Below are 27,558 nucleotides of genomic sequence, written 5' to 3' on the forward strand. Positions count from 1 at the left end.
AAGTTCAAGGATTTATATTACCTGATATCATAAAACTACAGAAGTCAAGATAATATATACTGGTGTAAAGATACACAAATGCATCAGAAGAATAAAGTCCAAAAACAGACTCCCATATATATGGTCAATTCATTTTTCGTAAAAATTGAAAGCATTTGGTAGAGAAAGCATAATCTTTCAACAAACAGTACTGAGACAATTGACAGCCATGTGTAAAAACCCCAAAATTGAAAAATTAAAAATTCAACCTGGATCATGCCTTCTCAGGGGAGGTGATATTGCCTATAGGAGACAGAAATGGGTTCTTATAAGAGGAGTGAAAAAACTTACTGTTAACAAAGCCCTCCATAGCTCAACCCTACCTGAAAAAATCTTATTCCTCAGTATTTAATTTCTCTTATTAGGAAGAAATCAAGTTTAAATTTAAATCATTGAAATTTCAGTTAATTGAATTTTTCTTCTTGAAGAGGCCATAAAAATAATGATTTAGAAAAATTACACTTAGATTCATACCTCAAATCACTAAAATAAAAAAACCAAACACCTCACAGTGGATCATTACACCTAAATAAAAACCTAGAACTAAAACTTACAGAAGGGACTTTCCTGGTGGTCCAATGTCTAAGACTCTGAGCTCCCAATGCAGGGGTCCTGGGTTCAATCCCTGGTCAGGGAACTAGATCCCATATGTCACATCTGAGACTTGATGCAGCCAAATAAATAAATACTTTTAAAAAAGTTAATGATGAAAATTGTAATGCCATTATCATATCTTAAAATTTAAACATCAGTTCCTAAATAGCATAAAATATTTTGTCAGTGTTATTTTCCTGATTATCTGATTTTTTTCATTTGATTTATTCAAATCTGTGTTCAAGGAAGAGCCACACATGGCTCTGAAGTCTCCTTCAATTTATAAATTCTCTTTCCCTCTTTTCAGTTTTCTTGCATTGAAGGCACTGGGTAATTTGCCCTGCAAGGATACATAGTCTTGGTTTTGCTGAGAATATCCTTGTGGTGGTGTTTGTCATGTTCCTCTGTCCCCTAGTATTTCTAGAGAATTGATCAGATGGAGGCTCAGTTTTTTGGCAAGTGTATGTCAGGGTGGTGCCGTAGGGCGGGTTGCTGGGACCCTAGACTCTGAGAGATTTGCCAAAGGAAGTTTTTACTGGGGAGGGCTCTTGGGATTGAGGCCTAGGGGAGTAGGGGAGGTGGGATGGGGGCAGAAGGAGTAGTTGGCCTGTGATGCGGCGGAAACCAAGGTCTCAGCTGACCACAAGGAGCTCTGGACCTGGGACAGTCCTTCAGAGTTGTTCTGGTTGGAGGCAAAGAGTGGGGCTCTTGTGGCCTCGAGTGGGCGTGTCTTTAGGACAGGAGAATAAACTGTGGTTAACTTAGCAGCAGCAGCAGCAGCAGCAGCAACAACCCCTGGGGGGACCCCAAGTGTCAGCAACAGGCAGGAATACCGCTCTGGCAGCTGGGGGAATGCCTGCCAAAGTCTTGGAGGTGGCAGCTGAGTGGCGTTCCAATCAATATTTCTTATGGCCTCACATGGGGAGCATGGGGGTGGGCGGGGTGGGAGACAGATAGTCTCCGGCTGCCTCTCTTATGATGTTACAGTTGATCAGTGGGTTCAGTCCTTGCCAGCTTCATCTATTCATCACAAGCTTCCCATCAGCTTTTCCTCACTAGTTTAAGCAGCCGAAGTTAGATCTTTTATTTCATGGAGTATTAGGAGATGGTGATAGTCTAAGTCTAGCATTCTTGTCTCATTTAAAAGCTGGAAGTCTTCTATAAATAACTTCCTCATAAACTGGTTATCTGAGGTACAATTCATACAGAACAGCCAGAACAAACACTTGATTCCTTTCCTTGATTTTCCAATTAAAATACATCCATCTAGGGATGCTGAAGCTGGTGATCTACGAATCACACTTAGACTGGCAGCTCAGTGTCACTAGAGATTTTGGTAGAACTTCAGACTCTCAGGTTTATAACCAGACCTACTGAATGAGGGTTGGCCATTCAATGAAATCCCACATGTCCATTAATGATTGAAAATGGCTGTAAAATAATTTCCCTTACATATATCAATAAATATTCAATTCCATACTGGCTATTGAATTTTATCAAGCATCTTTTCATTGTGTATTGAGATGATCCGCACACCTGTGCAGTGTTGCATCTTTTGATTCTTTTGTGTATGAATATCCTTTTTATTTCTCAGTAGCATTTCATGGCATGCATATCACATGGTTCGTTTATCCATTCATCGGTTGATGGACACCAGGTTAGTTTCTGGCTTTTCTTTTTTATTATTAGTTTTGGTTGCACTGGGTCTTCCTTGCTGAGGGCAGGCTCTCTCTAGTTGTCGTGAGTGGGGACTACTCTTCCTGAAGTGTGTGCGCTTCTCAGTATGGTGGCTTCTTTCGTTGCATAGCACAGGTTCTAGGCCTGCAGGCTTCAGTAGTTGCAGCACACAGGCTCAGAAGTTGTGGTTCAAGGGCCCTAGAGCACGGGCTCAGAAGCTGTGGCACACGGGCTTAGCTGCTCCACAGTGTATGGAATAACCCATGTCCCTTACAGTGGCATGTGGACTCTTATCCACTGCACCACCAGGGAAGTCCAGTTTCCAGTTTTGGACTATTACAAATAAAGCTCCATGGATATTTGTGTACAGGTTTTAGGTAGAAACATGCTTTTTCTTGGGTAAATACTGAGTATCGAAATGGCTGAGTCCTAGATTCATATTTAATTTGGAAAGAAATTGCCAATGTATGTTTCCAGTTCAGTTCAGTTCAGTTACTCAGTCGTGTCCGACTCTTTGCGACCCCATGAATCGCAGCACGCCAAGCCTCCCTGTCCATCACCAATTCCCGGAGTTCACTCAGACTCACGTCCATCAAGTCAGTGATGCCATCCAGCCATCTCATCCTCTGTCGTCCCCTTCTCCTCCTGCCTCCAATCACTCCCAGCATCAGACTCTTTTCCAATGAGTCAACTCTTCTCATGAGGTGGCCAAAGTACTGGAGCTTCAGCTTCAGCATCATTTCTTCCAAAGAAATCCCAGGGCTGATCTCCTTCAGATGAGAAGAGTTGACTCACTGGAAAAGACTCTGATGCTGGGAGGGACTGGGGGCAGGAGGAGAAGGGGACGACCGAGGATGAGATGGCTGGATGGCATCACCGACTCGATGGACGTGAGTCTGAGTGAACTCCGGGAGATGGTGATGAACAGGGAGGCCTGGAGTGCTGCGATTCATGGGGTCGCAAAGAGTCGGACACGACTGAGCGACTGAACTGAACTGAACTGATCTCCTTCAGAATGGACTGGTTGGATCTCCTTGCAGTCCAAGGGACTCTCAAGAGTCTTCTCCAACACCACAGTTCAAAAGCATCGATTCTTCAGCGCTCTGCCTTCTTCACAGTCCAACTCTCACATCCATACATGACTACAGGAAAAACCATAGCCTTGACTAGATGGACCTTAGTCGGCAAAGTAATGTCTCTGCTTTTGAATATGCTATCTAGGTTGGTCATAACATAAATTTATTTATTTTTGACTCCACCGGGTCTTCATTGCTGCTCATGGGCTTTCTCTAGTTGTGGTGAGTGGGGGCTACTTTCTAATTGTGGTGTGTGGGCATCTCATTGTGGGAGCTTCTCTTGTTGTGGAACATGGGCTCTGGAGCACAGGCTAGGTAGTTGCGGCGCACGAACTTAGTTGCTGTGCGGCATGCGGAATCTTCCTGGACCAGGGATTGAACTAGTGTCCCCTGCAGTGGCAGGTGATTCTCAAGCACTGGACCATTGGGAGAAAGTCCAATATATTTTTTCAAATTGACCCTCCAAAAGGTTGCTTAGGTATAACTGTTAAGTTTTGGTATAATTTGTTATGCAGCAATAGGTAACTTTCACAGGTTCAGGTCTGGAAAGCAGTCCTGAACCTGTGATAGAAAAGAAAATAGAAATTCCTACTTCCTCTCTTCTGTCTTGGATTCCTCTTTCCTTCACCTGAAATATGGGTTTTAAGCCACTATTCCAAATTTTCTCAGGCTTGAAAGCCCCATGGAAAGTGATGGGAACATTATTTAAATTGGGGGAGCCGCCACAAAAGAACAATTCTGATGGATTTTGGTGCGTAGGGAATGGAAGCCAGATTGCAAGAAGGAGCAACAGCACCCAGGAGGGAAAAATTTTGTAAGGAAGGGGTTTGATAGAGGGTGAAGGCTTATCTGGGGACTCCAGCATAGGAAGCACCAGCTCTTGAGCAGAATGTGAGGGTCAACTAGACTGAGGTTTTGTAGACTGAATCCATAATTTTTATCTCCTAATAACCTTTTCTTTTGGGGAACCCACCATCCCCTCACTGCTGTCTTCCATTTGTGTGTGTGTGTGAGTGTGTGTGTGTGTGAGAGAGATATTAGTTTCTCAATCACACCCTCAGCAGTGAAAGTGCAGAGTCCTAACCACTGGACCACCAGGGAATTCTCGGTCCTCTTCCATTGTAATCCTGCTCACGTCATGTGGATCAAGTGGGACTAAGCCAATCCTTGGTTTCAATGATGTCCTGATTAGAGAATTCCATTCTCTTCACTGCAGACACTGGTTCTAGCCTGGACATAAGATACAATCAAACCTAATTATTGAGTATTTGCCAGAAATATCAGAAAAGACACTTTTTTTTTTTTTCTTTTAGGAGTGAGCTGTAAAGACCACCTACGTCTAAAGCAGCCTGGGACCACTTTTTCCTCCCATCTCTAGAAAGCCTGTTAGAAAATCAAGTCAACTCAGAATGAAGAGCTAACCAGTGAAGAGCAATCACCTGTTAAGCACCTGGACCCAGCCATACCTGAAGCCCTGGTGATTTGTTTTTATCTACTAAAACTTTTTTTTCCTGAGCTAGTTTGGAGTAGGGTTTCTTTCAGTTATCAGTGACTGAAACCTGAATAGGAGAATGCTTTGTGGCAAAACTGAAAAAAACATATTCCCCAAAGAACTCTACTTCAGTATCCACCCTCCTAGTAAGGGAACATGGTATGAGAAGGGGAGATTGCATCTCAGTTAAATGAGAAAGCTCCTCTTCCTCCTCTCCCTCCTACCTCTTCCACTCCCAGCATTCTCTTATAATTTTGCATTTTATTATTTTAAAAATATCTAGTTGTTTAATTAATTTATTTGGCTGTACCAAGCCTTAGTTGCAGCATGCAAGATCTTTGATCTTTGCTGTGACATGTTGTACCTAGTTCCCTGACCAGGGGTTGAACCTGGGCCCCCTGCATTGCGAGCACAGAGTCTTAGCCTTACTGGACCACCACAGAAGTCCTAATTTTACATTTTTAGTCTTCATCAATTACATGAACTTGTTATATTTGTCTTTTAATAAATTTGGCCATGGTCTAGCTATTTCAGTGCTTTATTCTATTCCTTGTATTTATTTTATTGAAGTATAATTAACCTACAACACTATGTTAGTTCCAGGCGTGCAACATAGTGATTCAATGTTTGTGTACATTACAATGTGATCGCTATAGACGATCGATATATCTAGGAAGCGTCTGCCATTATACAAATATATTACAAGATTATTGACTATTCCCCATGCTGGACATTTCACCCCCGTGGTTTGGGTGCATATTGTAACTGGAAATTTGCACCTCTTAGTCCTTTTTCATCTGATTCTTTCCTCCCCTCAACTCCCTCCCTCTGGCAACCACTAGTTTGTTCTCTGTATTAGTGAGTTTGTTCTATTTTGTTATGTTTATTAATTTATTTTGTTTTTTAAGATTCCATATACAAGCAAAATCATACAGTATTTGCCTTTCTCTGTCTGCCTTATTTCACTATCATAATACCCTCTGGGTCCATCCATGTTGTTGCAAAGGGCAAGATTTCATTCTTATTTATGGTTGAGTAACATTCTACTGTGTGTGTGTGTGTATATACATACCGCATCTTCTTTTCCCACTCATTTCACCTATCGATGGACACTTAGGTTACTTCCATATCTTGGCTATAGTAAATAATGTTGCAGTGTACATAGGGACACATATATCTTTCCCAATACAGTATTATTGGTTTCTTTGGGAAAATACCCAGAAGTGGAATTGCTAGATCATATGGTAGTTCTATTTGTAATTTTTCAAGAAACCTCTATACTATTTTTCATGGTGACTGCCTCAATTTACATTCCCATAAAGAGTTCGCAAGAGTTCCCTCCTCTTCACATCCTCCCCAACACTTGTTATTTGTTGTCTTTTTTAAAAAATAAGAGCCATTCTGATAGGTGTGAGGTGATATCTCATTATAGCTTTGATTTGTTATTTTTTTTGCCATCCCAACTGAGAATTTATTGGCATAAAGGCAACCATATAAAAACATAAGTAATGAAAAACACAATCATGATGTGCCCTCCACACCCCGGCGCATAGGGGTAGGGGGAGCCCCCAAACCGCCTAAAAATGCTGCAGACCCTGGGGCCTTTGCAGGACCAGCCGGGCTGGGGTGGGAGAACCCAGGCACCTTAGTGCATCTAGTGGATGAGCAGGAGAGCTCGCAAAGCTGGCTCTTGAAGTCTAGGCCAATGGTGAGGTCCAGGTCACGGTTGTTCTTGGCATTGGGCTACATGCCGATGGTGCCGAAGATCTCCCTGCCTGTCTTCACTGCAGTCCTCCATGCAGAGCACCGGCTGCTTCCAGGGAGGGGATGGGGACTCAGGGCTGTGCAGATGCCAGTTCTCTTGTGGCAGCAGGTGAACTCGATGTTGAAGTCGGCCACCAGTGCATGCATGTAGCCGTTCGGCTTCACTTGCAGGCAGAAGGGGGAAGTGACGGTCAGGTCTTCCACATTGACCGTGGAGATGTCCATTTCCTTTGTGAGGCAGGTTGGTGACCAGCTGCTTGGGGTCCATCACATCCACCAGGGGCTCCACGATGGCCACGTCTTTGATGCAAGACGTCAAAGGGGCACATGTTCTCCCGCCAGTGGCTCACGTAGTCTTTGTTCTGCTGGTCCTCGATGGCTGTTACATACCAGCGTGGCTCAGTCTGGGCAGATGAGGCCATTGGGCACCAACCACTTGTCTCGGGTGTAGACCGCAGTGTTGAGCATCAACTCATAGGAGAGGCAGTAGCCCATCTATGGTGATGAAGTCCACCTCCTCCACCTTCGATGCCGGGAGCCAGTGTGAGGAATCCCGCCCGTGACAAGGTCATGAGGAAGGAAGCTGACATACGCAAGGCGTGCTCAGACTTCAGGGACCCCTCTGGAAATTCCTAAGCATGTACCCCAACAAAAATCTGCCGGCTTTTGTGCTCTGCTTTTCCACTCTTCTGACATTTTCTGGAAAAAGTCAATTCAGGGCTTTAGTCTTCTGCATTTGAAAGAGTGTTTCAATCCAAAAAACCCCTCCGATGGCTTTCTAGCCTGCCTGCAGGACTCGTACAGCTGCGCATGTGATTGTTTGAGGCCTCCTGACCGCAGGAGGCACAGGAAGCTTAAAACATCCTAGGAATGCAGGAGCTTCCGAGGAGTCAAAATCTTTAGAATAGGACTGATTAAAAGTTTCATTTTTTGGGTCAATGCTTGCTGCCAAATTTTCATATCCTTTATTTTTAGATATAGTTGGTATATAGAAAAACAAGTAGTAGACCTGGTATTAGCAACATTAGATCTTCGAGTTAAGTACCTTCTTTGTTATATCCCACTGCACCTTTGTTCTATAGAGATGTAACTTTAATGCTTTAAGGAGATGCAAATTAAAGAAAAACACTTCAGGGGAAACAAAATCAACATTCATTAAGGAAGAGAGCCAAAAAGTGTTAACAAGCCTCTTGGCCAAAAGATAATGTAAATCACCTGAGACCTTTTGTACACAAAATGATATACGGAAAGAATCTGGGTTGCGAATGCTACATAATTTTGTATTACCCATTGATCTCCGTGTTTTATCAAAAGTATAAAAGGCCTTCTGAACAATAAAGGATGGGGGCCAGGGGCCAGGGGCCAGTTTCTCGGACCAGTTTCTCGAACTAGTCTCTCGGCCTGGTTTCTTGGAACTCTGGCTCCCCCCATGTCTCTCTCTCTCTCTTCTTCTCTCCCCTTCCCTCTCTCTGCTCTTTACTTTAACTTCAGGCTGAATCTCCATCTGGGGCGCGGAGGCTCGCCAGGTCTACTTACTTGCCCCAGCTGTTAAGACCCGCACGAAAGGGAGCTTAAGGCGAGGCACCCTTAGATATTCAAGCGGGCGCCGGTGGCCCAACGTAGATGGTGCAAATTCCTTGTCTGGAATTTTATTGGCCTTCCGCGTAAACCAAGCTATTCAGCCCTCTTCCTCCACTTAACCTTCTTACTACACTATAGTTTCTTAATCTAATCTTACATTAATAAACAAACAAGTCTTTCCACGCCAACGCCGTCCACCCTTCGAGTTCCCTGGATCCACCGGGGCTGGACCCCGGCACTTCCCCTTGAGGATAGTCAGCACGTGGTCTAACTTGTTGGCTCTCACAGTCTTCATCATGTAATCACAGCTACTGAAACACTCGATCCCAATGACCATGCGGGCCCTGGCCTTGGCAGTAAACGTACAGAGGCCCCTTGTGCCTGAGCCAACGTCCAGCACCATCTTGTCTTTGAAAAGGTGCCAGCTATGAAACATGGAGTTGCGGTACGTGAATTTGCAGACCTTTCGGCACTTCTTCATGGATGCTGAAGTGAGCATAGTAGTCAAAGTAGCAATCTTTGGACATCATGTCCTCAGCACTGGGCTTCTTGCTGCTTTCAGTCTGGCCACAGACCACCTCTCCAGTTTCTTTGCCCCAGTCTCTAGCTCAGCCCACAGCTGGGGAGGGGAGGGAAGGGAAGGCAGAAGTAGGGGCAGACACAGGGAAGCACAAAAGTGGGGGAGTTACTTCTTCAAGAGGCAGCTGGAGGCGCATCCCATTAGCCAAGGTGGCTACAAGATTCTCCAGGATGCAGTTTGAGGCCTTGGCTGCCGCCGTCATCAGCCGTGCCTGCTCTTCTTCTGGCTGCTGAGACCCCTCCGCCCTTTTGATTTGTTAATTTTTTTTCTTAAGAAACAATTTTTGGATTCTTCTCAGTTCTATTGCTTTCAAATTCATTAATTCAGCTTTCATCTTTATTATGTCTTTATTCTTTCCTTCTTACAGGCTTTAGTCTGTTTTATTTATTTATGGCCACACCACATGGCTTACAGGATGCTCCCTGACTAGGGATTGAACCCAGGCCATGGAGGTGAGAGCACCACATCTTAACCATTAGGCCATCAGGGAACTCCAGCTTTCAGTTCAGTTCAGTCACTCCGTCACGTCTGACTCTTTGTGACCCCATGAACTGCAGCACGCCAGGACTCCCTGTCCATCACCAACTCCTGGAGTCCACCCAAACCCATGTGCATTGAGTCAGTGATGCCATCCAGCCATCTCATCCTCCGTTGTCTCCTTCTCCTCCTGCCTTCAACATTTCCCAGCATCAGGGTCTTTTCAAATGAGTCAGCTCTTCACATCAGATGGCCAAAGTTATTGGAGTTTCAGCTTCAACATCAGTCCTTCCAGTGAACATTCAGGACTGATCTCCTTAAGAATGGACTGGTTGGATCTTCTTGCAGTTCAAGGGACTCTCAAGAGTCTTCTCCAACACCACAGGTCAAAAGCATCAATTCTCCCACGCTCAGCTTTCTTCATACTTCAACTCTCACATCCATACATGACCACTGGAAAAACCATGGCCTTGACTAGATGGACCTTTCTTGACAAAGTAATGTTTCTGCTTTTTAATATGCTATCTAGGTTGGTCATAACTTTCCTTCCAAGGAGTAAGCATCTTTCAATTTCATGGCTGCAATCACCATCTGCAGTGATTTTGGAGCCCAGAAAAATTAAGTCAGCCACTGTTTCCACTGTTTTCCCATCTATTTGCCATAAGGTGATGGGACCAGATGCCATGATCTTAGTTTTCTGAATATTGAGCTTTAAGCCAACTTTTTCACTCTCCTCTTTCACTTTCATCAAGAGGCTCTTTAGTTCTTCTTCACTTTCTGCCATAGGGGTGGTGTCATCTGCATATCTGAGGTTATTGATATTTCTCCCGGCAATCTTGATTCCAGCTTATGCTTCCTCCAGCCCAGCGTTTCCCATGATGTACTCTGCATAGAAGTTAAATAAGCAGGGTGACAATATACAGCCTTGACATACTCCTTTTCCTATTTGGAACCAGTCTGTTGTTCCATGTCCAGTTCTAACTGTTGCTTCCTGACCTGCATACAGGTTACTTAAGAGGCAGGTCAGGTGGTCTGGTATTCCCTTCTCTTGAAGAATTTTCCACAGTTGATTGTGATCCACACAGTCAAAGGCTTTAACATAGTCAATAAAGTAGAAATAGATGTTTTTCTGGAACTCTCTTGCTTTTTCAATGATCCAGTGGATTTTGGCAATTTGATCTCTTGTTCCTTTGCCTTTTCTAAAACCAGCTTGAACATCTGGAAGTTCACGGTACATGTACTGCTGAAGTCTGGCTTGGAGAATTTTGAGCATTACTTTACTAGCGTCTGAGATGAGTGCAATTGTGTGTTAGTTTGAGCATTCTTTGGCATTGCCTTTCTTTGGGACTGGAATGAACACTGACCTTTTCCAGTCCTGTGGCCACTGCTGAATTTTCCATATTTGCTGGCATATTGAGTGCAGCACTTTCACAGCATCATCTTTTAGGATTTGAAACAGCTCAACTGGAATTCCATTACCTCCATTAGCTTTGTTTGTAGTGATGCTTTCTAAGGCCCACTTGACTTCACGTTCCAGGATGTCCAGCTCTAGGTGAGTGTGAGTGATCACACCTTCATGATTATCTGGGTCGTGAAGATCTTTTTTGTACAGTTCTTCTGTGTAATCTTACCTTCTCTTCTTAATATCTTCTGCTTCTGTTAGGTGCATACCATTTCTGTCCTTTCTTGAGCCTATCTTTGCATGAAATGTTCCCTTGGTATCTCTAATTTTCTTGAAGAGATCTCTTGTTTTTCCCGTTCTATTGTTTTCCTCTATTTCTTTGCATTGATCACTGAGGAAGTCTTTTTCATCTCTCCTTGCTATTCTTTGGAACTCTGCATTCAAATGGGTATATCTTTCCTTTTCTCCTTTGCCTTTCACCTCTCTTCACAGCTGTCTGTAAGGCCTCCTCAGACAGCCATTTTGCTTTTTTGCATTTCTTTTTCTTGGGGATGGTCTTGCTTCCTGTCTCCTGTACAATGTCATGAACTCCAGCTTTAATCTGTTTTAAAGTCCTTTCCCTGAAATTTTGAGTAGAAATATGAGTTCAATTATTTGTATTCTTTTTTTCATAGATAATGAATGCATTGAAAGTTGTTAAATTTCACAATATTCAACTGCTTTAGGCCCAAGGTCTAACATGTGATACCTCTGAAGTCATAATGATGCAAATTTGTGTTATCAACATAAATACAATGATGTGATATTCTTGATTTCAAAATAATCTGCCTCTAGCTTTCACTTTCTCTTTGATGCACAGTTATTTAAGAAAGAGGTTAGGATTGTTGTCGTTGTTCTTGTCATTTGGTTTACTTTTGTGGGTAATTTCTGGCTTACTGTCTCATGCACACAGAGTTTGGTCTGCTCAATTTCCACTTTGAGGGACCCTTGATATTGTCTTCCTAATATACATAGGCGGTAAATGTTTCAGGAGCAGAAAGGATGTATGTGCTGACTTGAGTATTGTACAGAGTTTGACATAAATCTCTGATTTAGTCCCACTTCTTTGCTGGCTGCCAACCAGGGCTTGCTCTCAGCTTCTATTAATAGAAGCTTCTCTCACTCTTTATCACTTGGCCAACCTTCATCTTCAGTTCCATGTTGTATAGGGAATTGTTGTCTGCTTTGAATCTCTCTGACTTCTTCAGCTGGCAGGAGAAAACTCTCCACTTCTAAGGGCTTCTGGGATTCAATCAGGCCCACGCAGATAACCTCCCTATTTTAAGGTCAACTGTAACATATAATGGGCTTCCCAGGTGGGGCAGTGTAAAGAATCTGTCTGCCAATGCAGGAGACACAAGAGTCTTGGGTTCAATCCCTACCGGGAAGATCACCTGGAGGAGAACATGGCAACCCACTCCAGTATTCTTGCCTGGAAAATTCCATGGATAGAGGAGCCTGGCGGGCTACAGTCCATGGGGTCACAAAGAGTCAGACATGACTGAGCGACTGAGCATGCATGCAAGGGGTCAAGAGAAACACATAATGCACTGTAATTGTAAGACTGACACCTCATCAAATGTGAAAGTTCCTGGCAGCAAGGAAGATATCTTTGGGGAATGGGTGTCCTATGATCAACAATGGCTCATAAGCCTTCACTATAAAAAATACATTTTTATCGGTAACCTCTATTTTTTAAGTGCCAAAGAAAATTGGTTCAAATTACATAAAACAAATCTATCAAGAAAAGTTTGACTAGGTCTGGGCGTATTGGGCTGCCTGATTCGAGTCTGGCCTTTTAGCCAGCAGCTGGTACTAGCTAACTACAGGCAGCAATAATGGATGGTCAGCTGTTTTCAGACCTGCCTCAAAGTTTTTCAGGCCATCTGCCTGGGGTCAGTGTGGTGGTCAACGTGCAACTTTTGCAAACTAGCTACCTGAGTGTGGATCTCAATCCATCACTTAGGCCCTTGACCTTTCACTCATGCGAGCCAGCAATCCCTTTTAAAGTTTCAAAAAGCCTGAGCTGAATTTTATGCCATTTGCAATCAAACTTACCCTAAGCAATGCTGGCTATACATTAGCTTTTTAAAAAATATATATTTATTTTTAATTGGAGGATTATTGCTTTACAATATTGTGTTGGTTATATATTAGCTTTTATAACAAATGGATTGTTGCGTTGGTTGTGTAGGAGTGCTTACACAGTAAACACTTACAAGGAGAGTAGACTGTTTTCAAATTAAGATTTCCTTCCTCTGACCTCAGAGGGCCTCTGAGGGTGGGCCAGCCAAGGTGATTTCTGTCAAGAGACTGTACTCCTCTCCTTGGTGGGTAATCATTCCTCCTTTTTCTGGAAGAAGCCCCCTGAGGGCCTCAAAGCCACTTTCACTCCCTCCAAGGCCGCCCATTCTGTCTGATTATTGGCCCACGTCTATCTTCTAAACTTTCTGTTGTGTAGTCTCTAAGTCATGTCTGACTCTTTGAGATCCCATGAACTGCAGCATGCCAGGGTTCCCTGTCCTTCACTATCTCCCAGAGTTTGCTCAAACCCATGTCCATTGATTTGACGATACCATCCAACCATCTCATCCTCTGTAGCCTCCTTCTCATCCTGCCTTCAATCTTTCCCAGCATCAGAGTCTTTTTCAATGAGTCAGTTCTTCGCATCAGGTGGCCAAAGTATTGCAGCTTCTGCTTCAGCATCAGTCTTTCCAATGAATATTCAGGATTGATTTCCTTTAGGATTGACTGGTTTGATCTCCTTGCTGTCCAAGGGACTCTCAAGAGTCTTCTCCAGCACTACAGCTCAAAAACATCAATTTTTTGGCGCTCAACCTTCTTTATGGTCCAACTTTCACATCCCTATATAACTACTGGAAAAACCACAGGTTTGACTATACTGACCTTTGCCGGCAAAGTGACCCCTCTGCTTTTTTATACCTTGTCTAGGTTCTAAACTTTATCCCTCAACAAGTGGTAACCGCTCATAGTACAAAGCCTTCTTTAGACAAATAGGCAGAAAGAAAAGAATAAAATCCCTGGAATTCCACTGAAAGTGAAAATCGCTCAGTCCTGTCCGGCTCTTTGCGATCCCATGGAATTCTCCAGGCCAGAATACTGGATTGGGTAGCCTTTCCCTTCTCCAGGGCATCTTCCTAACCCAAGGATCGAACCGAAGTCTTCCACATTGCAGGCGGATTCTATATCAGCTGAGCCACAAGCGAAGACTGGAGTGGGTAGCCTATGCCTTCTCCAGCGGATCTTTTCCACCCAAGAACCGAACAGGGGTCTACTGCATTGCAGGTGGATTCTTTACCAACTTAGCTATCAGGGAAGCCCATTACAGGGAAAGAATTTCTATTAAATAGTCTGGCGTGGAGATTTCTGGTATCTTTGAGGTACACATGCCCTTCAGTTCAGCTCAGTTCAGTCGCTCAGTCGTATCCGACTCTTTGCGACCCCATGAATCGCAGCACGCCACAGCCATCGAGTCGGTGATGCCATCCAGCCATCTCATCCTCGGTCGTCCCCTTCTCCTCCGCCCCCAATACATGCCCTTAGGGACCGCGGATAATTTGGGGTACAAGGATTCCAAGTTGTCCGATTTCACATAACAGCTCTAACCGTCCTCCTCTCTGTCACTATGCCCACCGTGGTCGGCTGGGGGCGCTCTCCGCCCTGTCCTGGGATGGTCTGGCTCCGCGGATGACTCCAGCCCTCCGGCCCCTCCCCGCCCGTTGGATCTTCTCAAGGCCCCTGCCCGGGGCCGCCGCTACGGAGCCGGCGCAGAGGGGTCTGCCTAGCGCCCGGCGCCCCCAGCCTCGCTGCGATCGCGGCGTGGGCCGACAGGTAGGTCTCACTAGGAGATGCCGCACTCTCCACCTCTAGTCCAGGTCCCTGGGGTCCAGTGGATTCCACCACCACCCTCCCCTGGCCTCCCCCATCTCCGACGGCAGAGCGCGATGGTCCGCACTGAAGCCTAGGTGGTTCAGCGATGGCCTCTGGGTTCCTGGTTGCGCTGACCACCCTCACTCCTGCCTGGGGCGAGGGCAGGAATTCCGGGCATTCTTGTTAGATTCGACACCAGAGGAAAACAAAACGCGAGCAGATTCCTGACCCATCACCTGCAGGGTCAGTTAATCCCCGCCCGGGCGTCGGCTGGAGTCACCTGGCCGGGGGTTTGCAATTCCTAGACTAGCGCCCACCTCCGAGGTTCGGAGGTACCCCGCCTGGGTTGGGGCCTGAAGGCCAATTTTTTTCCCCAAAGCTCCGGGGGGAGTGAGGGCTTTGCAGACGAGCAGCGGGGCTGAGCCCCTTCGGAAGGGATTGAGCTCTAGGCTCACCGGAAGGTGTAAAATTTATTCCAAGATGCAAGTTTGGTATCAGAAATATATGCAAAAATGGCATTCTAAACCATAATGAGTCTGTGTTCGTTTTCATATAAAAGATGGTAAAAGATACTTTTCAGAAAAAAGAAACACCTAACTCCTACAGGTATAAAAATTAACACGAGGTAAAGATTTTTATTCGTAAGAGGGTAAGCTGATGTTTTAACTGGTTCACAGGAGACTTGCCTAAAAGCACAGATTTGTATGGAATGAAGGAATTGAATTGCTAACGGAGGCAAAACTGGTTTTTCCACAGTGGGGAGAGAAGTTGATGGAATCTCTCCCTTTCTGTGTTTTTTTAAAAATTATATTTACAATTCATTTCTTAAAAAAATTTATTTTAGAAAAATTTAAAATAGAAGTACAGTTGATTTACAAAGTTGTGTTAGTTTCAGGTGTACAGCCGAGTGATTCAGTTTTGAATATAAATCTTCTCTTTCAGATTCTTTTCCATTATTGATTTTTGTAAGACGTTGAATATACTTCCCTGTGCTATATAGCAGGTGCTTGTTGTTTATCTATTTTATATATAGTAGTATGTGTATATGAATCCAAAACTCCCAATTTATCCCTCCCCTATTTTCTGTGATTTTAAAAAAGGTGCAGAATAGCTCCAAGACCATGAACTGGGCTAGAAGCAGACAGCTTGGGGGTTGTGTATTAAACAATGTTCAGTGTTCCACTAAACAGAAAAGCTCTTCACAACATTCTTTTTAAACTATGTGGAAAGTTTTCCTACAGTGCTAGTCCCATTGGTCTTCCTCAAACTCCAAATACCCAATTTCCAGTCACTCATGGGACACTACATTTTTCTACTTTGGGGACTGTCAGGCAAAACCCCACAAATACACATGGAGGTTCCTGGGAGACAAAAGGGTGGGGGGTTAGGTGCAGAGACTGCGTTCAGACAGTGCTCGGTCACACAAGCCTGTGGGACCCTACTCTGGGGAGTCTCCGTTTCTTCACTTGACTGTCGTCTTTGTCTATAACTTTAAAGGTTATAGAGGGAAGGTTCCACAGAAGCTTCCCTCCCTGATCCTTCTCAGCAGAGGTGGACAGAGTGAGTCTCCCCAGAACAGGCTTTCTTTGTTAAGGGTAGAGTTCTTTGAGTGGTCTCCTTTAGTTATGTAAATATGGCCAAGCAGCACCCACTGCCTGGCAGGAGACCTTTTGTGGCCTGACAAAGCCACCTCTTCCGCAAACCCGTAGGAATGCGGGGCTGGAGGCAGGCACGCAGGAGGGACGTGTCTTGCCTTTGAAGCTCGGGGTCTTTGGGGAGGAAAGTGTGTGAGACCCACTTCCCCTTCCCCTCAACCTGTTCCCCAGGATCTGATTGAGGACTGACTAAAATTTACCAGCAGCCCTGGAAAGTTGCTTCCCAGTGACAGAACCTGAGTGAATTTGTAGGGTCCCCCAAACTCTGTGTCACTGACTGGGAGTCTCAGGACCCAGCGCCCCTAGCTGGCTTCTTCTGCTCTTTGGAGAAGAGCAAGCGAGGGTGACTAAGAGAATCGTTCTGTCTATGAATTGTGGGCCCCGCTTCAGCCTCTGTTAGGAAGACGGTGCCTCAGAGTCTACAGGACTGTGGGGGCCTGTGGGCCAGGGTGTCACCGTGTGGGATGAGGCAACAGCTGCAGAGGCTGGCTCAGACTTTTCCTGGACACACACTCGGGACTAAGGAAGCCCTTGAGGTTCCAGACAATTAAGGACTGAGTGGGCTCCGAAAGGGAGACGTAGGATTTGGTGGGGAGGAAAGATAATTTCCTCCTCTAGCTTCTAGTTTCTTGGTGGAGACCCTTTTCTATATAATAAGAAACAGGTTAAGAGAAAAACAAACAGAATGATATGTATGCCTCCTGTATGCATGGAGGATACCTGGGAACTCTCCGAAATGGCCAAGCCATTTAAATACCACCTTCAGCCAAGATGTTGTGTGTGGGGAGCACCAGGACACCCCATCCAGCCTCATCTCCAACACTGTCCACCCCGGGCAGCCGGCAGCTCCGATGTCCCACTGTTTTTGCGCTCCTGGGCTGTTGCATGGTCCCCTGTCCTTCCCCTTCCGCCACAGGCAAGCGCCTACTCCTTCTTCAAGACGCAGGTGCGCTGGCAGGCCCGGTGATGAAGCCTGCTCCCCACCCTGTGCTGGGGGGTCCTATTCCACCGGTCCCCTCACAGGTGGGCTCCCCGCCCTTCTTCCTGCTGTGCTAAGGCTGGCGCCCCACCCCCTTCCCAGCCCTCTCTGCAAGCTCAGCCTGGGCCTCTGAGGTCTGAAACGGGGTCAGACAGAAGTCCCCCTGGGGCGGAGGCTGAGGGCGTTCCCGTGCTGGAAACTTGCTGCTTCCACTGAGTCCCTGCGGCTCAGCTGGAGACAGGGCGAACCTAGAGGCAGGGGTGTGTACCCAGGGCCCCACTCCTGGCCTCTCAGGATCAAGTCTGAACACCCCCTGCAACCCAGGAGGCCCTGAGATCCCCTTCTCACACCCCAGCTCCTCCCACCGCCCCACTTCATCCTCCCACTGTTGAGGAGCAGCTATCTGCTTCAGCACGCACCTGCTCAGCATCCTTCAGGTGATTTCTGAGCACAAATGCTGTCTCTGGGCCCCCACCTGTGCGCTAGGACCAGTGGCCCTTCCACCTCTGTCTTCTGGCTGTCTCTCCATGACTCTTGCCCTGGCTGGACTGAGTTCTGGGAAGGCAAAGACCCTAGAGCCCCACCCTGGTGTCTGCAGCCCCCAGCCTCAGAGGGTGCGTGAAAGACAAAGAGAGCTGGTGACCTGTGCAGTCACCAGGTCCCACCTCAGAAGGGCCCTGTGCTTGGTGGTGACATTCTTAACATTTAAAGATGGTGCCTTATATTAGGACCCAGCCCTTGCTCTCACTCATCTGGGGGAGAGGCCTGGCGTGGACATTAATAAGCAAGTGACTCTCAGGGCATCTGGCCCATTGAGCACAGGCAGGGAGCTGCTGGCTTGCCCACTGCAGTCCCAGTGTCCCTCCTCCTGGGGCTGCCTGCCCTCCCACCCTGGAGGTAAGCAGTTTCGGCCAAAGTTCCCTGCGCAGTGCAGTCCCCCTATCACTAGACCCCATGGAGCCACTGTTTCAATGCTTCTCATCAACCTGATCTAGGCTCGAGGCTGACTGCAGGAATGTCAGGAAGCCCACCAGCCCCTGCAGGCGCCCACCCCATCCCGCTCACTGTCACCCCAGCCTCAGGGGCAGCTCTGGCCCGGCCCTTACCAGAAAATGCTGAGTTGCAGGTCTCTCTTGCACCCCACCCCCCACCCAGGGGCCCATGTGGCCTCTGCTTTCCTCCTGGAGATCAAGAGGCCCTTCAGAAGGTCCTTGCGTACCCACCAGCCAACAACAAGGAACAAGCTGCGTCTTCAAAATACCTCCAGCCACCTTGGCCTCAGACAGGCCCTCGAATGGTAATGGCGAGAGGAACTTTCACACCGGGAGGGGAAAAAAAAACAGTCCCCTTTTATTAAGAAAATAAGAGTTAATCCTTCACTTTTCCCAGGGGACTTGACCCTGATGCAAGGTGACATCTTCTTCAGCCACCCCCCAGGACCCCCTGAACCCGAGTGGGGTGGGCACCAAGTCCACTCCATCCCTTCACAGGGGCCAATGCTGGTCTGCTCAGGGCCTGGAGAAGTAGGCGTGCAGGTGGGCATGGCTCTGGAGGCTGGGGGAGGGGGTGCTGTGATGGGCGTCGGGGGGCGGTGTTGGGGTGGGGACGGGGCTGAGGGGGCAAGAGTGCCAGAGGCAGGTAGTGTCTTGCTGAAATAAGGGAAGAGAAGAACACCACCTCCCCCCGCGACCCTCCGAGGCCTGGCGCCTTCTCCCTCCGAATTCTTCATAAATAAAACTTCACAGTAATGGAGGCATATCCTTCCAGGGTCAGACCAGCTGGTTTCCCACTGGGGGAGCCAGGCCTCGCGGAGCAGCACAGGGACGGCTGGGACCGGAGCACGGCTCTCTGGCCCTGCGTCTGGGGGCAGTGGAGTCGGGGGTTGGGGGCATGCGGTGAGGTGGGGCTGCAGCCCATCCAGAGGTTCTGAGGATCACTGAGGTAGTCAGAGCGGCTGCTCCGGCTTCCGGACAGAAGGGAGCCAGACAGAGCAGCATTGGACGCAGCCAGGGGTAAAGCCACTTGGGAGCAGAGACTGTGCAGTCAAACCCCAGGAAGGTCAGGGGCCGGAGGGCAGGGGGTTGCTGAGGGCCTTCTGAGGCTCGGTCTCCAGGAGCCCCCGGAGGCGTTGACGGGAGGAGGCCTGTGAGCCTGCACAGGGTTGAGCTTCTCCTGAAAGGGCTGCCCAAGCAGCCCACCGGGAGACTGAGGCATTTCACAGAAGCCGGAGGATCTTTTCTGTGAAGACAAGAGGGCAGCCCTGGATCCCTCCGAGGGCAGGTCGAGCCTGGGTACCTGAGCACAGGGTTCCTTCAGAGGCCATCAGGGCCTCCTGCCTGGTCAGAGGGAGCCAGACCACAGACCCAGGCTAGGAGAGCTGCCAGAGAACCAGTCTCCAGTCTGGGCCGTTCAGAACGTGGCCAGGCCTCAGTCCTGGTCACCCGCACCCCACCACACCCAGGGGCACGTAAGGCCCACCCCTCCACCTCCCTGCAGGGGACCACAGGCGGTGCCCTGGCCTTGCAGCTGCAGCCTCATGACTTGCAGGGACTCTGGGGCACATGTTCCTCATCAATCCTGATGGCCTGGGCCGGGTCAGAGCACCTGGAGCTTGCGGGAGCAGGTGAGGTTGCCATGCACCAGCTCCCACATGGCCATCAGCTCGGTGGGCAGCAGCTTGTGCACAACAAGCATGGAGCGGAAGAAGCAGGGTTCCTTGTTCATGCGGCTGTTGCGATTCCTGGAGATGCCGAAAGTCTTGAAGCCCTCGTGGGCCATGGGCCGCACGCCCAGCACCTCCAGACACATGCCCAGGAAGACATCGTCGATGGGGTAAAGCTCCAGGGTATCGCAGCTGTGGTGCAGGCGCTGGGCCAGTCCCCCGGCCATAAGGAAGCCCCCTCCACCTGCATAGGGCGGGTAACTGTTCTGGTTGTACAAGATCCCGGGAATGTAGTACTTGCTATCCTTCCGGCGGATGGGCCGGGCGTGATGCAGAACGTCACCCACAAACAGATCCTCCTGGGGCCGCCGGTCGGCCAGAAATTCCAGCAGGTTGGTGGGGTTGACGAAGACATCGTCATCACCCTTGAAGACAAAGCGGACGTCAGGGCAGTAGATGTCAAGCCACTTGAGGAAGTGGATCTCCTTGAGGGTCAGGTTGAAGAAGCTGTCAAGGAAGTCCCATTGCAGAATGTCCCCGTAGATGCGGTCCTCGTAGGCTAGCAGCTGCTGGTAGTGGGACTGCTCCTCTGGCTTGGAGGCCTTGCCCAGCAGGAAGAGAGTGCGCACCGCGCCACGGCCCCTGCCCGCTGACTCCTGCTCGCGGCCCCAGGTCTGGCGGATGGCCTCGCGGCGGTCATGCTGCGCGATGATGGACTTGAGACCACCAGCAGGTACACATCGCCGCTGCACTTCTCCGGATGGTTGAGCAGCATGGGAAAGTAGCGGCAGTGGCGGTATAATAAAAACTGCTGGAAGTGTGGCTCCAGGCCCTGGAACCAGGGTTGGTGGGTTAAGTTCACATTGGCCGAGCAGTTAGTGGTGTTCACGTCCCAGGCCTGGGGCCTCCGTGAAACCACGGGAGTGGGGGTGACCACCTCCTTCGCGCTCTTCCAGAAGCTGTCAGGGTTCACCAAGAGTCCGCTGGGTTTCTGGGCCTTCTGTTGCCTGAGGGAGGCTGGCGGGGGCTCCTGCAGAAACTGGCTGGGGGTCAGACTGCGCTGGAATACCGTTATGGCCACGAGCAAGGCCAGGGACAGGCACACGCTCTTGTAGACGGTTCTCTTCCTGGGGGTAAGGGTGAGGTGAGGAGCAGATGGTTCAGAAGAGAGAAGAAAGGATGAGTCAGTCCCCTTGTACAGAGATGGGCAGATGGCCCCTGTACACGGACTCAAGCCCCTGGGCCCCTGAGTGGTCAAAGGAGGGTCTTGCTTCTTTTCCTATCCTGACCTCCCTCCTCCAGGACCAGGGAGCCACACAACACAGAGCTTAAGTACAGGCACTGTGGAGTCAGGCTCCTGGAGTTCATTCAGATTTCGGTCTGCTATGAATGCAGAAAGTTTCTCTCCCTCCGCCACCCCGTGGCTCAGTGGTAAAAAAAATCCGCCTCCAATACAGGAGTCACAGGAGATGCGGGTTCGACCCCTGGGTTGGGAAGATCCCCTGGAGGAGGGCATGGCAACCCACTCCAGTATTCTTACCTGGAGAATCTCACGCACAGAGGAGCCTGGTGAGCTACAGTCCATAGGGTCGCAAAGAGTCAGACATGACTGAAGTGACTTAACACACGCACACACTTACTAAATAGAAGCTATATGGAGACGTTTTGTGATTTCTCTTAACCTCTCCAAGCTGTGATTTTTTTTCTTTCCCCAAATGAGGACAGCATGCAATTGGCATGTCACCTGCAGTGCGGGGCACAGAGTGGATTTGGAGTTGGGGGAATGCTGTGATTCTACAAGGGGCTGACCTGCCCTGCTCCCCATCTCTCCCTCAGGCACCCTGCTTGCTTTGTGCAAACCTGGTGAACCACTGGGGTAGACTTCTGGGAGGTGCAGAGAAGACACCGGTTCAAAAAGTATAGGGGCTCCTGAAGAGAAAGCTCCCACTAAACCTGAGGAAGCCTGTCCCTCCCCTCCCACCCCCCATCCATCTGACCCAACAAAAAAAAGAACAGTTCTCACCATTGACACAAGCCTGAAAATGGAGCGAGCATCTCCCAGCAAGCCCACTGTAGCCCCAGTCTGAGCCCCACTTGGAGAGCTGAATCCCCCAGCTCTGTGGCCTTGCAAGGGGCACAGTTGGACCCCCACTCTCCAGGGTCCCTCATGCCAAATTAACCCCACTACGCCCCTTTAGGAAGCAGAAATCAGTTCTTTTCTAGGAGCGCTCGCAGGGCCAGGGTCCTGAGTCCTTGGGCCCTGAGTCCCTGGGCCCAGGGACCCTCTCTCCTCAGCTCACAGTCTGGGGAGACCCAGGCCACCTGCCATGTTTTCTTCTGGGGAGATGCAGGAGCTGGGGACTCCGGGGAAAGGGCAGGCCAGAAAAGTGTGGCTTCCCAGGGCCAGGCCAGAAGGGTGCCAAGAGGGGAGATTCGGGCTGATGGGAGAGACAGGCAGCAGAGTGGTGAGACAGGGACCAGGTGGTCCAGCCTGGGGTGGCCTCAGGACTGGCTGATGAAAGGTGCAGGCACCCCGGGCCAGTGATGCAGAGCCCAATGGAGAGACATTTTCCCATGGGCTCCCAAGATTTCCTCTATATAGAGTTGGAGGGAGGCTAGGTCATCTCAGGTGCTGGGGTAGGGGTGTGACCCAGACCCAGGAGGAGGACAGGGGACTGCTCTGGCCTGGTTTGTTGGGCTGGACTGAGGGGGTCACCCCAAAGAGGGCCATGAGGCTATGCCCCTTCACTCCAGGCTGTTTCCACTCCATTTGTTTGTGTGTGGGGTAAAGCCCCCAGTGCAAGGAGAAGAGAAGGGGAGCAGTGGCCAGGCTGGAGGCCCCAGCTCCTGGAGAGGAAGGAGAGACACTCGGGTTGAGGGTGGAGGGCAAGGGTCGCCCAGGACGCAGGAGGCCCTCGGAATCGGGGACGGGACCCAGCGGTCCCCAACTCCGCGGGTCCAGGAATGAGATCTGGGTGCCTTGTGGCCGGAGTAAGAGAGCAGAGGGGCGGCCGGGGAAGGCTGAGCGCACAAGTCCACCCTGGTCCCCGAGTCGCCGACCGGCCGGCCCAGGCGTCGCGCACGGCCGGGCATCTCCAGCCATCGCCGCGCCAGCCCAGCTGCGCCCGGGAAACGGAGGCCAGCCCGCGCCCCCCGCGACCCGCGGCATCCCTCCCCGCGCCCGCAGCCCGGGTCCCCGGCCCGACGGCCCCACTCACCACAGAGACATGGCGGCCCGGGCCACGGCGGCGGCGGAGCGGGGCGCGCGGATCGCAGCTCTGGGCGCCGCGGGCTCGGGGACGGCGGGCGGGCGGGGACGAGGAACGGGACAGGGACAGGGGCGGGCGGGGGCGGGCAGGGGCGGAGGTCCAGCCGCGCCCCCGCCGAGGCTCTCCGTTTCCCCGCGGCCGGAGGAGGGGCCCGCAGGGTAGGCGGCGGCCCAGGTACGTTAACCCCTTCGGCGCCCCCCCCGCCCTCCATCCCCGCGACTGCGGGGTGCAGCGCAGCGGGGCGGTAATGAACCCATTTTCCGGAGGTGGCACCCGAGCCCCGGCGGCGCGCGGAGCCGCCCACGGTCATTCGGACGGAGCGTGAGTGGCTGAGTCGGGACATCGGAACTCACGAAGGTCACCCCCGCCACCGGGGACGGGGGTCTCCCCTCCGTGGGGGGGGGGGCTTCCCCGGTGTCGCTGGCCCCTCTGGATGCTTGCGAACCGGGACCCCACCCACCTCCAATCCCCCCGGGCGAGCGGGGGCCCCGCCATTTCCCTCCGGCCCCATCCGGCCTTTTTCTGGGTGGGAGAGGCCGAGACAGACAGGGCTTCCTTTCCTCCTGTCTGTTTCCCTCTGCCCTCTCCCCCGACCCCCTCCAGGCAGGGCCCCCACCCACCCTCGCACCCCGCTACCTAAAGTGGGGTCTGCAGAGGACAGGGACGGGGGCGGAGAGAGCAGAACCCCAAGCAGAGGTCAGGAAGCGGCTGGGCTGTCCGAATGGGGACCTTCCCGAGCGGGGACAGCGGCCCACGCCGCAGCTCTGAAGCCTTCTCTTTGCCCCGGACAATGGCCTTCTCCATCTCTGGAGCCCTTCCAACCTCAGAGAACCCCTCCTAACCGCCAAAAGGCCTGTCTGCTGGCGCTGCCTGCCTTTTCATCTGTCAACTAGTATTTCACTTCAAACTCCTTTTTGTCCCTAAGCCTGTATTAATCTGTTTGTGTATGCCACACCCAGCGACTCCTAGGGAGTGGGCTGCATGAAGACAGAGAACTCCCGGGATGTTCTTGGCCCAATCGGTCCCTGGTTGGTGGGTGTTCCTCCCAGGTGATTTTCAGAACCCCCTGTTAGGTAAAACCCGCTGCGGGTCCTGCTATTGCCCAAGGTCTGTTCTAGCCTTGTTCCACGTTGAAGTCCCATCCCTGAGCTTACAGTGCTGTGCTTAGTTGCTGAGTCCTCTCCGACTCTTTGCGAACCCACAGACTGTAGCCCACCAGGCTCCTCTGTCCATGGGGATTCTCCGGGCAAGAATACTGGAGTGGGTTGCCATGCTCTCCTCCAGGGGATCTTTCCAACCCAGGGATTGAACCCAGATCTCCCATGCTGCAGGCGGATTCTTTACCGTCTGAGCCATCAGGGAAGCCCCTGAACTTATAGTAGGGCCTCAAAAATGCCCGTAGTAGTGACACAAGCATTTCGCAGGCCAGTAAACAACAGCTAAGATTCATCAAGCAGTGCAATATGCAAAGCACACTTGAGGCCCATGTGTGAGCGACTCAGTCCTAGAGGCTATTGATATTATTACTACCACTCCACAAAGGAGGCAGCCTGACTCCTGCCGGTCAGCCCTCATAGTAAGCAAACCGAGGAGGCCTGCCTGGTTCCAGAGGTAGGCTTTTTTGCCTTTCACCCAGGGAGAGCAGTGACAGGGAGCTCCTTCCTGCTAAGAGGCCCCCAGGGAGGCCAGGAGGCCCCCAGTACAGTCAGAGACTGGAGATAGGAAGCCTGAGCCCCCGAGGCTTGGGTGAGCAGGTCTTTTCTTTAGGCTCCGGAGCCTTAAGGAAAGGAGGGGGAGGAGAAACTCAACAGTCACTAGAATTTTTTCCGGATGTTGCAAGCTTCAGTGAGGGAATGTGAAGGGCCCTTCAGGCTGAATTCCAGAGGAGGACCCTGGGACCAGCGCCCTTCATAGCAGCCTCTCTCAAGTACCAGAGCAGGAAGAAGATCTGACCTGCAGCCCAGCCCAGCCCCCTGGGCCTGGCGGCCTGCTTTTGGGGAACCCCCACAGTCCCCCTGGCCACCCATCCCACAGGGCACCAGGTAGCTCACTGCCTGGGCTTCTGCTTTGCCCTGCAGGTGTGGCCTTGAGGGGGGTTGTGCTATCCTGGCTGAGGACAGTCCACCCTGCCTCAGCGCTTACGTCTCTCACAGGAGCTGTGGGGTCTTTTTAGGAGCCTAGTTGGGAATGGACACAGAGATCCCTGGGAAGACGTTTTGAACCTGGGTTTGGGGACTTCTCTGTGGCTCAGATGGGGAAGAATCTGCCTGCGGTGCAGGTGCCCTGGGTTCGATCCCTGGGTTGGGAAGATCCTCTAGAGAAGGGAATGGCAGCCCACTCCCAGTATTCTTGCCTGGAAAACCCCACGGATAGAGGAGCCTGGTGGGTTACAGTCCGTGGGGTTGCAAAGAGTCAGACACGACTGAGCGACAGGCGCTACTACTACTGGACTGGAGAGTGGGGGCATGCGGGTTTGCACTTCCTGACTGTTACCAGGAGCAGGTGGCTTATCCCCTTGAGACCTCAGTTTCCTGCCAGCACGGAATTACGGAGATGACGCATGAGAAGCTTGATCAGTGTCTCCTTCGTGGTGGCACTGTGACAGACCGGTTGCTGTGAGTATTATTGTTGTTAATATTTACCCAATCCATAAGGCCTCAGAACCCAGGAAGGCTCAACGAGGTGGGGATGGGAGGGCCCGCCAGCAAAGCCAGCGGAGTGTTTGCCAGTGGAATCTGGTCCATTGAGAGAAACAGTTTGTCATCACGGATTCATTTGATCTGTGCCTCGGGTCGAACTCAGACTGGGAAATGGATGACAATTGAATACTCAGGGCCTGACTGTGGGGTGGGGGTGGGGGCTGTGGGCACCCGGCCAGGCCCTGGTCAAGCTTTCACTGTCAGTCCGACAGGCTTCCCTGAGGCTGCCTGGGCCTGTCCCTGTCAGGAGAGCTGGAGCTCACCCGGTCTGGCCCACTCCAACGGTCCTTCGGGCAGAGTCCCGGCCTGCCGATGGTCTCAAGCTGTGCCTGGGGTGGTTGAGCAAGGCCCCCGAGGGCAGCTTGCAGAGGGGATCGGTCACCTGCCCCATCGCCCTGGCTGAGGACACCAGGCAGCTGCAGAAACAGATCCGGGAGATGGAGGGGGATCTGTGGGTTGCCCTGGAGGGAGGCTAGGGGATGGAAGTATCTGGGTGGGTTGGGGCTGGAGTTCCAAGTGTGGTGGAAGTGGGCCAGGTGTCCGCTGTCCCACGCCATTCTTTGCTCCCCTTGGGTTGATGTTCTGCCCTGAAAGAGGGGCTCAGTGAGCCCTGTCTGGGAGAATCCCAAGAGCCCCCACCTTCTCCGTCCCCCTCTTTCTCCACGCACTTTGGACTGTACTCCCCTTTCCCTCCCCACCTCTTCCCTGTTCCTTTCCCGGTTCCCTTTCCCCACCCTGCCCTCCACTTTCTTTCACATCAGCCTCCACCAACCCTCCAGAATGGGTTGGGATCCAGCCCCTGCTGGTTTCCCCTAAGGACAGATGCTCAGGGCCAGGGCCGGTTGAGCGCTCAGATGTGGGGGGTGGAGGGGGGTCTCTGCCAGACCAGAGGGTGCCCTGGGTCAGCCCCTGGGCAGACAAGGTGTGAGGAGCTCTGGGCACCTGGGAGAGAGGGGATGAAACCCAGAGCTGGGCAGAGGCTGCAGGCTGGAGAGCAGCTGTGACCACAGTCACATCAGTGCAGCAGTGTGGTGTGGGTGAGTGTGTGAATTCACACGCTCCCCAGCAGGAGTCCACACCCTGAGGGCAGCCATGGCCAGTGCTGCAAGGGTGGCCATCACACTTGCACTGCAGGGTCTGGTAATTCACACTGGAGTCTCAGAAACCATCGCTCTCTGGTGAACACGTGTGCCTGGCAAGAAACTGGACAGGCCTCTCTGTTTGAGTCTGAATGAGCCCCATAAGCCAGCAGCACAATGCCCAGGCCCAGAACTTTCTCTCATTGGTCCTGGGTCCTTCCATCCACAGAAATCTGACTAGAGGTATGAGCTTGAGAAGTGGGGGAGAGGTGGCCACAGCCCCTGCCTGGGATCTGAGAAAACCAGAGAGGGACAGTGGGGTGTAAAGCATCAGGCAAGGGTAGGCCTGTACACCCTCAGACCCACAACTAAGGCAAGGATTGTCCTGGGCCCCTTTGGCTGCAAGTGACAGAATCCCACCTCAAAGTAGCTCAGGCTTGTTAGACAGGCCGGTGATCGTATCTGAGGGGTTGGAGTGCTGCAGTTGTCCAGGCCTGGGTCACGGATCGCCTGCTGTGGTGGTGGGAATGACTGTGAGGGTGTAGATCCCTTAAAGGAAGGTGCTAGTCTCACGCAAGCAGGGGAAGAGCTGCCCAGGCCGGT

At 50.8% G+C, this 27,558-nt stretch overlaps 1 protein-coding gene, 1 non-coding gene and 1 pseudogene across 2 annotated transcripts; all 3 read right to left on the minus strand.

Moving 5' to 3' along the window:
- LOC102188178 lies at positions 6,400 to 9,005 on the minus strand (annotated as a pseudogene).
- Positions 9,222 to 9,293, minus strand: TRNAE-CUC. Its single transcript has one exon. It is a non-coding gene; the product is annotated as a tRNA-Glu (tRNA).
- Positions 18,572 to 23,198, minus strand: B3GNT7 (UDP-GlcNAc:betaGal beta-1,3-N-acetylglucosaminyltransferase 7). Its single transcript, XM_018058304.1, is given in 3 exon segments — positions 18,572 to 20,629; positions 20,632 to 21,035; positions 23,127 to 23,198. Coding segments are annotated over 3 exon segments (1,203 nt in total). The 5' UTR covers positions 23,138 to 23,198; the 3' UTR covers positions 18,572 to 19,841.

The sequence above is a fragment of the Capra hircus genome, chromosome 2 (assembly GCF_001704415.2).
Source record: "Capra hircus breed San Clemente chromosome 2, ASM170441v1, whole genome shotgun sequence".
Classification (NCBI taxonomy): domain Eukaryota; kingdom Metazoa; phylum Chordata; class Mammalia; order Artiodactyla; family Bovidae; genus Capra; species Capra hircus.